The sequence below is a fragment of the Eptatretus burgeri genome, chromosome 4 (assembly GCF_056783735.1).
Source record: "Eptatretus burgeri isolate ZD-2024b chromosome 4, Ebu_testis_v1, whole genome shotgun sequence".
Classification (NCBI taxonomy): domain Eukaryota; kingdom Metazoa; phylum Chordata; class Myxini; order Myxiniformes; family Myxinidae; genus Eptatretus; species Eptatretus burgeri.
Genome location: NC_140964.1, coordinates 34796154 through 34811862, shown reverse-complemented (window position 1 = coordinate 34811862; position 15709 = coordinate 34796154). Strand labels below are relative to the sequence as shown.

At 49.5% G+C, this 15709-nt stretch overlaps 1 protein-coding gene across 2 annotated transcripts in view; it reads right to left on the bottom strand.

Moving 5' to 3' along the window:
- LOC147027789 (uncharacterized) overlaps positions 1–7368 on the bottom strand; it is a 43922-nt gene extending 36554 nt beyond the window's left edge. Inside the window, exons 1-5 of one of the 2 annotated variants that reach the window (XM_085877366.1) lie at positions 7349–7368; positions 7135–7212; positions 2953–2976; positions 2463–2635; positions 726–877 (exon numbers count right to left, since the gene is read on the bottom strand). In XM_085877366.1, coding sequence (XP_085733492.1) covers positions 726–877; positions 2463–2635; positions 2953–2976; positions 7135–7150 — 365 coding nt within the window. In that variant the 5' untranslated portion in view covers positions 7151–7212; positions 7349–7368. The other variant, XM_085877367.1, reaches the window with a different exon arrangement.
- Positions 7369–15709: the final 8341 nt, after the last annotated feature.

Below are 15709 nucleotides of genomic sequence, written 5' to 3'. Positions count from 1 at the left end.
AGGACTCTATTTGCTTCGTTCAGCGTCATTGTCCATGCTGCTACTTTTAACTTGCTATGGGGGAGGCCTAAACGAGAATGTAAGGAAGTTGTTGCATTGCATTAATGAGGATAATAATTATTGTTGGGAGCTGGCAAGAATGACGAATACACCCTGATAAATATTGTATAAGTTTTTAAAAATAAAAAGAATTAAGCAGCACATGCATTCTGAACCTCAAAATCAAATCAAACTTGAGGTTTGTTTATATTGGAGGAAAAAATAAAAAATGTTTTTAGAAAGGTTGAATGGTACCGATATAATACACTAGACTCTCCGAAAGCGAGGTTTTTGTGGTCCTATGATGATACGAAGGTCGCTGGGGTGCCACGGTTGCATTTCTATGGGCAAATGGCCATCCTTTAGAAGGGGGGATGGGGCTTAAGAAGAGTGCTAAACAAAACTGTCAATAATGGTGAAAGTTATTTTTAATCTCTGTATAAACCAAGCAGCAAAACCAAGTGATACATCTTTTTTTCTGCTGTTATTCTGCTTCAGTTGAAGGCTAATGTAGAAGTTAATATTCAACATCTAAACATAAATTTGAGGTCAAGATTTGCTTCCTTGGTCAGCCTGACCACAAGAATTTCATGAAATAAAAAAAAATAAAACAAGAAAAACAATTGTAACTGTCACACGTACATGAAATAAGAGACGGAGGGAATTTACAGACTGTTTATACTTACTAGGCAGTAGTAGAATTGCCAGGCAATAACTCCATCTCACAGATGCCATCCTTGCATTCTCGACCCACCAGGGAGTGTGGGTGGGGTCTTGGTGGATTAGACTTGGTGACAAGTGAAACACGAATCTTGGCTGGGCCTTTGTAGTTTTGAATCTGTGGGAATAGAGAAACAAACTTGAAGTGAAGTGAAGTGAAACAGATGAGCAATCCTAGGAAAAAAAAAAATTCACATTCTTAACTTGCCAAATATTTAGTGCACAAATACCAACTACTGTAGAACCCAAGCTAAAACACAAACTGCTCAGACATGGCATTTGGATTAAAAGCTCAAACAGAAAAAAAAATAAAGAAAGACAATTAGTTGATAAACGCTTCTGCTCATCGATATAGTGTTCTGAGAAAAAGCACTGCTATCCATCAATGCTGCGTGCGGACGTGTGTTGGTTGCCCTTTGTACGGAATGGTCATTCTCACGTCTACTGGTCAATTAGTTTTATCATGCAAAGACAGAACCACACCGAGACAGCCAGCAATGTAACATGGTGTCAAGGAACCTCCAAGAAGACCAGACCACTTGCTACCCACAGTCCAGGCAAGAATTTATCAGGCATTTGTTCAGGGTGCACAAGATAACTCGCCCACTTTACGGGAAGGGCAATGTGGCATCTTTAACGTCCACCAGCTAATGCCAGGAGACGGGATGCCAAGTTCAACCTCCATTCGAAGGACGGCATACACATTGATGCCACACCCTGCCTGCAAAGCATCAGGATGAGAGTTTATAGCTGGGCCGAGATTTGAACCCAGGCTACACAAGTGAAAGGCGTCCAAGTGATCCTGCCAACTCTTTACCAAAGCTGCACAAATTATGGCAATGTTGGTATTGTCATTAAACGGTGGCAAAAATGCAAACATCGTCTAATAGAAAGGCTACATCTGGCGAATGCACTGGTGCAGAGGCCTCATCTTATGAAATTCAGTTTCACCAAAATGCAAATTCTAGTTTGTCACCCCTGAACAAGACAGGTTTCACAATGCAGCACCCTTTGCTGGCACCCAACCAAACAACACATTCGTTTTATTGAAACACAGAGGATGAAGCTTATGAATGAGTACAACAGACTATTAGGTCGACAAACTGACCCCAGAATGCATATTTCGGTACATTTCATATCCGACATTAAATTGAGAAAAAGAAACCTCACTACAACCAATGGAAATGCTATCAATACTCTTGTAATGCATAGGGTGTTAAATAAGTTTGCTACTTCGACAATGAAACCAAATAAGGATTTTAAAAAACCGAAACCCGCCCCCCCCCCCCACAAAAAAGAAGAAAGGTATGCCAAGGTATCAACAAGTGAAGTTCTAAATCCCAATTCCAGGTTCACAGATCCTGATCCAGAGCCATTCACTGTTGCCATCGTTACAACAGCACTCTTGGCTGTTACATATTCTCATCATGTGATAAGCCAGTGAAATCCTGAGAAGCACTTGGTACAACCAAACAAAACAGGAAGTCAGTTTGACGATGACAGGGCAGCAGCAAAGCAGACTTTGGCATGTCTGATCCGGTTACAAAACCAAGTAAGAAAGCCAAAAACTAATGGAAAAGTTTGGAAAGACTTGGCTCCAATAAATTAAAATTAACCACAGCCAATATTTCCACCCCCCCCCAACATTAAACAAAAAAAGTGCACAAAAATAAACAAAAAAAGGCAAAGGGAGTGCTGCAAACCTTCACAGCAGGGTAGGTGCGATTGGTGTCAGTGCTGCGCTCTCCAGGAATGCTTCCAGCTGAACGTCCCTCACACTCATAGCGGAATCGCATGCCACGCTGCTTCGGTTGCTCCAAGATCTCGAGGCATGGATGCAAGTCCTCAAGGTCGTGAAATTTAGACCAGAGGTGTTCTGCAAAAAAATAAAAATAAAAATTAATAATAATTAATAAACGCCGAGCACATCCAACAAAGCATATTCAGGTACTTTCCAAATCCGGTTGAAAGGCAGAGTCACAATTTAATGATTCATGGCAGTGTGATAAGGAAGCAAACAAGATGGGAGAGCCACGCAAGTGTCGGCAGAAGTGACTGCGAGAATGGCCGAGACAATATCACGTGAACAGAGGGTACCGTTAAGGTAGATATGGTTGGGAGAAGGTTACAGAGAGTACCACAAAAACCCATTTGTTGTCCCAGTTTGGATTCAGTCATGAATGAAATACTTACCAATATCCATGGAAGGAAATGTTTCTGCAAAAATAAATAAACAAACAAAATAAATATATAAACAAAAAAACAAATAAATCACACAAACGTCAAATGAAATAGATTATAAAACCTCAAGTTTGCATCCATTATTCATAAACTTCACATGATAAGGAAACATTATCAACATTTCTGACAGCCGTGACACGATACCGTTATAATTCAGCAGATGTTTGGGGAGCAAATGATAAAACAAGGTTCGGTGAGAAAGCAATTAATTCACGAACCTTCCATTTCAATGTCATGATCATCTTAACTGGATAACTTTCTGAAAAGCCAATTAAAGTCGAGCATCGATGACTGGGTGATGAATGGACAAGACCCAAGTCAAATCCCCACAATATCACCGGAGGGGGTTACGTATTTATTATGTACGCACCAAATATAAAGGGTGAAAACAAAATTATGATTGGGAAAAATAAGATGAAAAGTAATTTGAGAAAGAAAGGAGGATGTGAAGACATAGTCCAAGTGAAAGAGAGAAGGTAAGATGAGTGTGTGCAAAAGGAAATAGTCATTCTTTCCCCCCTTCACTTTGCAAAGCTCTTCCTGCCCCCCCTTTTCTAAATCACTCTTCCCCACCCCCACAACCCTTAAAATAACCAACGCTCCCCCCTTTCCAATCACTTCCAATTGTTCTTCCCTCAACCACCCCTCTTCCCCTGAACCTCCAATCACCTTCAGCAACACTACGCCCTCCCCAACCACCACTTCCACACCCCGTCACACTTTCAAACCACTCTCGCCTTTTCTCATCCCCTTCCACTCTTGCCACCGTCCCCATTTCCACAAACACCAATCCCCCTTTGAGCCAACCGGACCCCAATACCAATCCTACTTTGCACTGAATGGACCCCCAAAGCCCACCATCTCCCCCATCCACCAACCACATCTTGATTCCCCCTTTCGCCGACGTGACCACATTACCAAGGTCCCTCCTTCCATTGACCAGACCATGGTCCCATCCCACCTTCTGCCAACCCAAACCACTCTTCCCTCCAACATGCCCTTTTCCGCCGAACCCGACATGCCCCTTTCCACCGAACCGGACCCCGCCAACCCCCTTTCCGCCGAGCCGGACCCCGCCGACACCCTCTCCGCCGAACCGGACCCCGCCGACCCCCTCTCCGCCGAACCGGACCCCGCCGACCCCCTCTCCGCCGAACCGGACCCCGCCGACCCCCTCTCCGCCGAACCGGACCCCGCCGACCCCCTCTCCGCCGAACCGGACCCCGCCGAACCCCTCTCCGCCGAACCGGACCCCGCCGAACCGGACCCCGCCAAACCGGACCCCGCCGAACCGGACCCCGCCGAACCGGACCCCGCCGACCCCCTCTCCGCCGAACCGGACCCCGCCGACCCCCTCTCCGCCGAACCGGACCCCGCCGACCCCCTCTCCGCCGAACGGGACGCCGCCAACCCCCTCTCCGCCGAATCGGACCCCGCCGACCCCCTCTCCGCTGAACCGGACCCCGCCGACCCCCTCTCCGCCGAACCGGACCACGCCGACCCCCTCTCCGCCGAACCGGACCCCGCCGACCCCCTTCCCGCAGAAACAGACCCCGCCGTCCCCCTTTCCGCCGAACCGGACCTCGCCGACCCCCTTTCCGCCGAACCGGACCCCGACGACCCCCTCTCCGCCGAACCGGACGCCGCCGACCCCCTCTCCACCGAACCGGACCCCGCCGCCCCCCCCTCCGCCGAACCGGACCCCGCCGCCCCCCTCTCCGCCGCCCCGGACGCCGCCGACCCCCTCTCCGCCGAACGGGACGCCGCCAACCCCCTCTCCGCCGAACCGGACCACGTCGACCCCCTCTCCGCCGAACCGGACCCCCCCGACCCCCTCTCCGCCGAACTGGACCACGTCGACCCCCTCTCCGCCGAACCGGACGCCGCCGAACCGGACGCCGCCGACCCCCTCTCCGCCGAACCGGACGCCGCCGACCCCCTCTCCGCCGAACCGGACCCCGCCGACCCCTCTCCGCCGAACCGGACCCCGCCGACCCCCTCTCCGCCGAACCGGACCCCGCCGACCCCCTCTCCTCCGGAGCCGGACCCCGCCGACCCCTCTCCGCCGAACCGGACCCCGCCGACCCCCTCTCCGCCGAACCGGACCACGTCGACCCCCTTTCCGCCGAACCGGACCTCGCCGACCCCCTTTCCGCCGAACCGGACCCCGCCGACCCCCTTTCCGCCGAACCGGACCCCGCCGACCCCCTTTCCGCCGAACCGGACCTCGCCGACCCCCTCTCCGCCGAACCGGACCCCGCCGACCCCCTCTCCGCCGAACCGGACCCCGCCGACCCCCTCTCCGCCGAACCGGACCCCGCCGACCCCCTCTCCGCCGAACCGGACCCCGCCGAACCCCTCTCCGCCGAACCGGACCCCGCCGAACCGGACCCCGCCGAACCGGACCCCGCCGAACCGGACCCCGCCGACCCCCTCTCCGCCGAACCGGACCCCGCCGACCCCCTCTCCGCCGAACGGGACGCCGCCAACCCCCTCTCCGCCGAATCGGACCCCGCCGACCCCCTCTCCGCTGAACCGGACCCCGCCGACCCCCTCTCCGCCGAACCGGACCACGCCGACCCCCTCTCCGCCGAACCGGACCCCGCCGACCCCCTTCCCGCAGAAACAGACCCCGCCGACCCCCTTTCCGCCGAACCGGACCTCGCCGACCCCCTTTCCGCCGAACCGGACCCCGACGACCCCCCTCTCCGCCGGAGCCGGACGCCGCCGACCCCCTCTCCACCGAACCGGACCCCGCCGACCCCCTCTCCGCCGAACCGGACCCCGCCGACCCCCTCTCCGCCGGAACCGGACGCCGCCGACCCCCTCTCCGCCGAACGGGACGCCGCCAACCCCCTCTCCGCCGAACCGGACCACGTCGACCCCCTCTCCGCCGAACCGGACCCCGCCGACCCCCTCTCCGCCCGAACCGGACCACGTCGACCCCCTCTCCGCCGAACCGGACGCCGCCGACCCCCTCTCCGCCGAACCGGACCCCGCCGACCCCCTCTCCGCCGAACCGGACGCCGCCGACCCCCTCTCCGCCGAACCGGACGCCGCCGACCCCCTCTCCGCCGAACCGGACCCCGCCGACCCCCTTCCCACAGAAACGGACCCCGCCGACCCCCTTTCCGCCGAACCGGACCTCGCCGACCCCCTCTCCGCCGAACCGGACCACGCCGACCCCCTCTCCGCCGTACCGGACCCCGCCGACCCCCTCTCTGCCGAACCGGACCCCGCCGGCCCCCTTCCCACACAAACGGACCCCGCCGACCCCCTTTCCGCCGAACCGGACCTCGCCGACCCCCTCTCCGCCGAACCGGACCACGCCGACCCCCTCTCCGCCGAACCGGACCCCCTCTCTGCCGACCCGGACCCCGCCGACCCCCTTCCCACAGAAACGGACCCCGCCGACCCCCTTTCCGCCGAACCGGACCTCGCCGACCCCCTCTCCGCCGAACCAGACCACGCCGACCCCCTTTCCGCCGAACCGGACCTCGCCGACCCCCGTTCCGCCGAACCGGACCCCGCCGACCCCCTTTCCGCCGAACCGGACCCCGCCGACCCCCTTTCCGCCGTACCGGACCCCGCCGACTCCCTTTCCGCCGTACCGGACCCCGCCGACCCCCTTTCCGCCGAACCGGACCCCGCCGACCCCCTCTCTGCCGAACTGGACCCCGCCGACCCCCTCTCCGCCGAACCTGACCCCATTCCCGCCGAACTGGACCCCGCCGACCCCTTCTCCGCCGAACCTGACCCCGCCGACCCCCTCTCCGCCGAACCGGACCCACAAACTTGACTCCCATGTTACAGATTACCAAGCCTTTTCCAGGTGGACTCATGCCGGCCCAGGTGAGGCCCCGATAGGAGATAATGTCCGGTCTGATCCACCGACAAAGTCCGTCCAAGTTAAAATAAATAAATATATATATAATAATTATTAATAAAATAACACCGTAAACTCGAGTCGCCCGTCCAGTGATCCACAGTCCACACACGACCGACCGATTACCACATCATGACCAAGCGAGGTTTACATCTCCACTCATAACCCACTAACCCCCCCAATGCAAACGACGAAACGAACGAAGCACAATCACATTCGATCAAAGCAGCAAACTCGCCGTAACTCACCGTCTGTCGAGGCCATGGCGGCGGCGACAGCGAAAGAGATAAGGAAAGTAAATTAAAATCAGACACCGAGCAAGGATTCTGTAAGTAAGAGAAAGAGAAATAAGAGAGAGAGAAAACACAGAGTAATAATGAAATGCAGTGCAAGACCGACGTGAGGAGAACAAATTAAATGAACCGAACGCGCACAACACTCAAGCAAAACCCCTAAACTCGCCCCCGCCTGGATTTTCCCGTGATGCGCCGTTTACGGCATGACGTCACACGCACGACCCATTGATGCGACGTTTACGGCATGACGTCACCGCACGACCCATTCACACGTACATATTTCACACTCGAAAGGTCGAATTTATTTAATTTGAAGAGATTTTTTTAAACTTGAAGAGATTTTTTTAACCTTCGTTTCTTTCAACAAATCCTCTTTTCAGACGTTTGACAACGCCCTGGACGAACGATGCGAACAGCCATTGCCGCCGTGGGAGTGCTGCTGCTGCTGTCGCTTTTCCCGCCACAAAACGAAGCCGCTCAAATTAACATTTGTTCGCGATGTCCATTAATAGTGGTTGTAAATAGGGATTTCATGTTACACTGAAGTACAGCAGGTGTGATGGACATCCGTGAAGTCCCAACTCGATGTCCCGTTGTCGGTGCTGTGTTTCTGACCCGGAAATGGAACAATATCGTCAGGACCTGAAAATACATTGTGATGTTTTGTTGTCGTTTAGACTTTCGTTTACTGCGCAGGTTTAACACGATTGGCTCCATGCTTTTCTTGGACTTACTGATACTAGAAAATTAGTGTAATCTTTACTACTACTATTATTACTACTACTATTACTACTACTATAACTACTATTACTACGACAACGCTACTACGTGATTACGACTACGCTACAACTACTACTGCTATGCTGCTGCTGCGACTACTACAACTCTACTACTACTACTTCCACTTTATGGAGTTGGGCACACGCGTTTTTCTTTTGCATCCTCTCTGCACCCCACCCTGCTCATATCCACCCCGATCACCCACTCCCGTCCTCAGTGAGGATCTGCCCCATCTCCTGCCAACTACAGCCATATGAAAAGGCCCTCCTGAACACATTTCCAAATTAACACAGACACGCTTTCTGTACCATTCCGCCCATGTCTCATTCCTGCCCACCTGCTGATATCCCCATTTATGAGTCCCCTCCCAGTTTCACCGTCGATCTGTCCGTCCCACCGGTAGTTTTTCCGATTTTATTTTTTCGCATGTACTCTTCAACATATTCAACTTAAACTTGGACCATGGCTTTGTTATAATAACTTACAGACCAAGTTCGAGTTTCAGGGCATTTTGTCCATTTTTCATGCAGTTATGCCCTTTTTTAGATTTAGAAAAGATCACATATTATACTGTACGTGGGTCAGTGTTCAGCTGGCCTGACTCCACCACAATAAAATCACGTGTCACCACTGTACGAAACAGCACAGATCAGCAGGCCTCGGGCCTTGCTTTTGGGTGTTAGTCCATGTCCCAGTGCAATAGGAATGATCCCAGGTAAGTATATAATCACCATGTATTATATATGCACATTAACCACATGCATGTTTTGCTCCATGTAGGTATGTCGAGTTATTTTTAATATGAAAGAGAAAACCTAGAAATGAACAAAACACAGTGGCCTACAGTTTCTTCTTCTTCATTTTGGTTCCCGTATCGGCTTGAGCGTGCGTTAAAGTAAACAAATTTTTATCTCCGGTTTGTTTTTCGAGTTGTCTTTATTGGTTTCTCGTCTACAAAAGATATCAGGAAATAAAAATTGTTTTTCCTTTTATTTTGCCAAATCGACCTAAACACGGTGGGTAGTTTCTTCTTCCTCTTCATTTTTGTTCTGGCATCGGCTTGAGCGTGCGTTAAACGCAAACAACTTTTTGTCTCCTGAACATTCATTGGGACCTGGAGGGGACCTTTACTGCAAAGCCATTCTCACTTTTGTTCTCTCAGTCTTCCTTTCATTGAGAGAGATCCCCACCAGCCCTCTTAGTATCTCTATCTCCACCCCCTGTGGCAATCTCTCCTCTTCTTTTCTCAAACAACCCAGACCCTAACAGCCCGGTTCATTTCCAATAGCGCTGGTGAGGCCGACCTGCCACTCTGGAGTGTGGACTCCAGAGGGATTGCCGCATTTTCTGGGGGACAAATTTGGGGGTGGGGATCTCCGAGTATTACCAGTGTCGCTGCCGTGACCCCCATTGAATATTCCTGAAAATAATCACTTCCCTCAATATCACCCTCCTGGACCATGGGTTCCTCCTCCATATCGTCATCCTCATTAAAACCCACCTGGATAATCTGCTTGCCTTGGTGTGACATAGCTGTACATTTACGTTTTAATTAAAGTGTGCACCATAATCATGCTCCGTCCGTCACAATTTCAAATTTGCTCAATCCTGACTCCCGATGTTACGGAGTCCGGGGGTTTGAAAGATCCCACTCCAAGACGCCAAATGTTACGGCCCTTGGTTCGGGGTTCGCCAGGAGGGGAAGCCCTCGGGTTTCTTATGAACGCCCGGTCCTGAGGCCACCAGCCACAGATAACTATGCAGTTCGGTGGGTTGCTGAGCAACCATGAACGTCAATTAACCTCGTCAACTTGAACATAGTTAACCATCGAACTCTTTACCTGAGGAGGTGACTAAATTAACTGAGTTTCATGCTCTCAGCACACACTCGGGTTACTGCTGAACGATACAGTGAGTGTACACTGGCTCACAAGAGCAAATCACATGGGGTACAACTTCCCATCTAACTATAACAAGGTCCGCCAACAACCCCCTTCTGGTAGACACTGTGTCAGACCAATGGAGGAAAGGACAACCGAGACAGATTTGAAAGAACAACTAGCGTTCTATTCATTTACACACACACAATGGTGAAACAACATTTACAGGTCATTATTCACAAAAGCAAGCAATCATTAAAGCGAGTATTTACAGGCAAAAGGCACAGAAAAGCAGACAACCCTAATACGTATTCTTAGCCGAATATTATTTACACAAGACATATGGCCATCATTCAATCCAGGAAGAAGAAGAAGAAGAAGAAGAAGAAGAAGAAGAAGAAGACAAGAACTGAGAGAAAAGAAAAGTACAAAGCATGGGGTCGACTCCTTACCCCACCTCACACAGCCCAACGGGGCTGTGCCGGTCCAAATATACTGTATACTGGGTGGGAGGATGGGGAAGATGGACGGTGGAGTCATGATGCGGTGCAATGGGATGTGCAGTCGCGTCCTTGAGGTGTCCAGCACCAGAAGGCAAGTACCTCTCCGGCATCCCAGATATGCCAATGACACGCCGCTCCATTTCTGCTGTGCACACTGGCCAAACAGCTCCACATGCACCAAACAACATTCTGGCCTTTATATTCCTCTCTCCTCTACACTCTGCGCTCCTTTCTGCTCCTTGCCGGACACGCTTTTAGGACAAGGACATACTCTGAGCTCCTTTCTCCTCACAAAACATGGATTTTTATCATCCCTCTCATGCGAGTCTCTCTCTCTCTCTCTCTCTCTCTCTCTCTCTCTCTCTCTCTCTCTCTCTCTCTCTCTCTCTCTCTCTCTCTCTCTCTCTCTCTCTCTCTCTCTCTCTCTCTCTCTCTCTCTCTCTCTCTCTCTCTCTCTCTCTCTCTCTCTCTCTCTCTCTCTCTCTCTCTCTCTCTCTCTCTCTCTCTCTCTCTCTCTCTCTCTCTCTCTCTCTCCCTCTCTCTCTCTCACATTAGATGCGGGCGAGTCCATGATCCAGCTTGTGGAAAATACCACTGTTCCTGAGGGAGCCTTCTAGCACAGTCCTCACCCTGCCCCTCACTCACGAAAGATTTGGCAGGTGCCCCCAGTCCCTCCCTGTGCAGGCAAACATCATTTGTACTGTACGTACTGTTCGCATGTGAGAAGCACCATACTTTATTGCATATGAGAAGAGCATTGTACCTTATTATGAATGCAACAAGACACTGATATGGCTTCTGCTGTTGGTTGATATCTCCATTTGTGTATTTCAGGAGGTAGGAGGAAGTTCTCCCAGAACTGAAAATGTCCACCTCCTATTTTTTGGTAAAGGATCATGATTCACGAACCAAACTGTGAAGTTTCGTTCTCATAGTCTCGTTCCAAGGGCTCTTTTCAGAATCTTCACTGAACTGATCTGACAACCACCACCTGGAGCTCATTTGTAGTGATATTCCCCGGAATGATTTCAAAAAAACTCAGCAAGGATTTTCTTCATCGTTCCTGTAGCTCCAACTATCACTCGTATAATTTCAGATCTTCAATTTCCACATCCTCTTGACCTCATTTTTCAGATCCTGGTATTTGGTCATTTTCCTGGTTTTTGTGGCATTTAGTCCAAAGTCATTGGGAACTGAAATCTCGATCAATAATGCTGACTTTTCCTTTTTTTGTTTGAGCACCATGTCTGGACGCAATGCTTTGTTTACAATGTCCACACTTAATGGGATCATCTTGTCATGCGTGAGTATTACTTGTTCATTTTCAAGGATCAGATTTGGTTTGTGTTTCCATGATTGTTCTGGGACCAGGATGATGAAATGCTTACAGATGTGCCAGTGGATTACACGACAGACACTGTCATGTCTTTCTGTGTACAGCTGTTCCGACATGAATTTTTTACATCCCGAGAGGAGGTGATTCGTTTTTCTGTTTCCACCCCACAAAACCTGCATTTATCCGATTGGCTCAATCTCACCACTTTCTTCAAGGCATTAGTATAATGTCCTTGGCCTTGGGCATTGATGATGACTCCTTCTCCATCCCAACTAATTTGACCTCTTCTTCGCCATTCCAAAGAGCCTTACTTGTCGATCCCTGTCCTGTCAAGTTCTTTTTTCAGTCTTCCTGCTCTTTTGTCATTCTCCCATTTGTCAGGCTACAGTATATCTGTTGATGTTTATTTTGTGCAACAAACATGTGAGAAAACACACACACAGTACATAAAATGACAACCACAAATGTTTACCTTTAAAGATAATTATTTAAAAGAGGAATTCAAGTGGAAAATTAGCGATATTCAGTTTTGAAATACATACATCAAACTACATCCATCCATTGAGACCATACTCTGTGCAGAGCGTTGGTGCTGCCAAAGTAGTCTCCTGGGCTATTGGGCACAATCCTGGACAGGTCAGCACTCCAACACAGGATACTCAAATGGCTCAATCACTCCAGCAAGATGGCACTCATTTTGCCAACCTCAGAAGGATGACAGGCTGTCAACCCCACCTGGTATTAATTCAATATCCCAGCAGGATTTAGAACTCAGAACCGTAAGATCCCAAGCCTGCCACCCTAACCATTAAGCCAACACGAAGCATATCAAGTTGCAGAGAACACAAAATTTCAGTCTATGCTTTGCACAGCTCGAGCCAACACGACGGAACTCCAAACAAGGTCGATAGACATTATTTTAATATGTACCTATATGTCGAAGTGACTGGTGGTATAATGAAAGCAGATCACACAAAAAGGTGAAACAAAGCAGTTGTGTAAAAAAACAATTGCACAACATTTTCAGGGGGCGAGGCACTGCCTGACACCATGGGGCCCAACGCATGTAGCTGGGGCCTGAATTTTGTACATCGATCAAAGTATTTTTTGTTGTGTTCAGCAGAGGCACAGTGCAGACTGACAGTGTGGGTACTTTTGCCGTGTATTACCATGGCTTGCAAACAAACAACCAAGCAGCTTGTAGAGTGCTTGCCAAATGGCGTAAGCACTGAAGCAAGCACTCCAACGAAATGGTTGCGAAGAAACGGCTGGCTTGACAAGCAAGAGCAAGCTGATTGCTATCTTGTTTACCCTGTGTACCCGCCCCATCCCTCTCTCTCCCATACATCTCCTCATGTCTGTTCCCCACTGTTTTTTCCTTCCCTCTCCCGCTCCTCTTGTCTCCTGCTCCCTTTTGTTGTACATTCTGTGTGTTCGCTCTCATACGAGGAAACATCGCTAATCTACTATAAATTATTGAGGGGTGTGTGTGTGTGTGTGTGTGTGTGTGTGTGTGCGCGTGTTATGCTTTTTGTGTCTATAAATTACGTACACCTATTAATTAATTATGCACTATTGGAATGTACCTTTGACCCTTTGGACTGCTGAGACCCCTTTGACCTTTGAAGATCCCTTAAAACCCCTAAGACTCAAGACCACCAAGACCCCAACACATGGTATACCACGGTATAACTCGATAGAGGTATACCTGGGTATACCCCGACGAGGCTCTGCATTGTTACATGCTGTATTGTTTCTGCTTTGTTCTCAATTCGAATATTCACGGGTGGAGGAGCAGGGTGTTTGAGTGGTGGGGAGGTGGGTTGGGGAGGCAGGGGTTTGGGGAGGGAGGACAAGATTAATAAAACTGTTATCTCTTCATGGATCTGCTAATTCCACTATTTTGTCATGACAAATGTGATGTTTATCATGAAGTAAAGTACACGTTCTCTATTTTATAATCCACGCATCCTGTTGTGGAACATTTGGACAACCCCCCTTTCTCGACTTTAAATGACCTTGTTGAAATCTTCCTGTGAAAAGCAGGCGTAAACAGTATCTTGCTCGAAATGCTAAACTGTTGGATTGTCCACAGATCTCTTGGGTTTCACCTGAAAAAAAATCTCTCACTTCTTGCAAGTCCTTTACATGGTTCCAAATAATGATCATGACAACCTTTGGCAGGTAGTTTCCCTATATCAATGAACAAGTTTTGCCCACAATCCATTCCTTGATAGACTTCCTTCACTGCACTTCCAGTGTTCACTCATTGCTCAATATATGAGTGTGTTTATTGTCTTGTTTGCTTGAGCCAGAGTTACCATGTACGGATTTTCAAAGAAACTTAATTTGATGGCAACCTATTCGAGTTAGGGATATGTAGATCATTAATTAGCCATTATTTTGGATATTGTCTTTTTCGGATATATATATATATATATTTTTTTAAATTGTAGAGTGTTGTGCATCTATCATCAGCGGAACAAGCCTGGTGTTGGTTTAGTGGTTCGGGTGGCTGGCTTGGGATCCTAGGGTCCTGAGTTCGAGCCCTGTTGGCTGCTGAATTAACACCAGGTGGGGTCGACTCAGCCTGTCATCCTTCTGAGGTTGGCAAAATGAGTACCAGTGTACTGGTAGAGGGGCACAGCATCAGCGGCACAGCTGTGCTCCAAGAAATGATAGCTACCTGGCAGCCAAGCTGCCATCAGCAAGAATAGAGATCATCAGTGGAACAGCTACACCCTCAACCAATGATGTGACTCCACAGCTTTGTGCTGCTCATATTAAGGAATAAGAAGAAGAAGAAGAAGAAGAAGAAGAAGAAGAAGAAGAAGAAGAAGAAGAAGCATATACCACACCAATCAGCAAAGGATCTAAAGGAGGCATTACATTTAAACTTAAACCCACAAGTAGAATTTGTCTTGAGAACATGAGACCTAAGTACTATAAATACACTTTCAAATAGTCTCTCTGTCTTCTACCACCTCCTTTCTCATCTTGCACCCTCTGCTCTTTCTGTGCGTTGTACCCCCCCCCCCCCCAAGATTCTACAGGGTGCATGTAGCATGTAGTCCACCATTAACCCCCTTATCGTGAAACTCCTAAAATCCAGGATCACTGCTTACCTCCACTCAATCGTTCGGTTCCTCAGTTTTTCTTGCCTGTGGAACCAACTTCCACATTCTCTTCAATCTCATTCTTCTCTCCAGGTCTTCAATGCACTTGTTCACCACGATCTCAGGTCATCCTCCATCTAAAACCATGATCTTTTCGACATCCGTTAAACCACCCTTCCCCACCACCTCCAAACTTGCAGTTTTTCCTTCCTGAGAGTTTGCTTCTGTGTCCATCTTGTCCACCATATGCGTCTTCCTCTACCCCTCATTTGCCCATCTCCGTCTATTTTGTCCCTTGGCCGTCCTGTAGTAATTTCTCCATTCTCTCTTTCTTCTGTTCTTTTTGTTATGTTGCGTCCTGATCGGTTATGTGTTCTCACTCTTCCACGAGCCTTGACTTTGCATACCAAAAATGGCATTATGGGACATTTGTAAATATTTAATACAGACAAGGCCCATGGAAAAGGTGAACAACATAAAGCAACTAAATGACATTCACAAGTAGCGATTGCTCACGAACAGGATAACCAGCCGAGCACACACCCTTTGGAGAGTGTGCTCTGCTGGTTGCACTTTCTGAGATACTCTATGATGCAGCACCACCAGAATCTCACAATTTCAACATTCAATTGTTGTTGGGGATACAGCACCGAAGTCGAATGGGCATCGCCATCTATCCATGACGATAATCTACTTTCAGAGATTTGGTTCACCCAAGTTAAGTCGTGAATGTTTCTCCAAGTGAGAACCAAACTCCATCACACAACCGTAAACATATTAGAAGGTATCACAGAAGTTATGACTGCAGGGAAGACAATAAGCTATTGAAAGTCCTTGACCCTATTGAGCTTTTATGGCTGTGAAAGATATTTTCCATGAAGCTCAGCTTTCTAGCACATGAGGCATTATTAA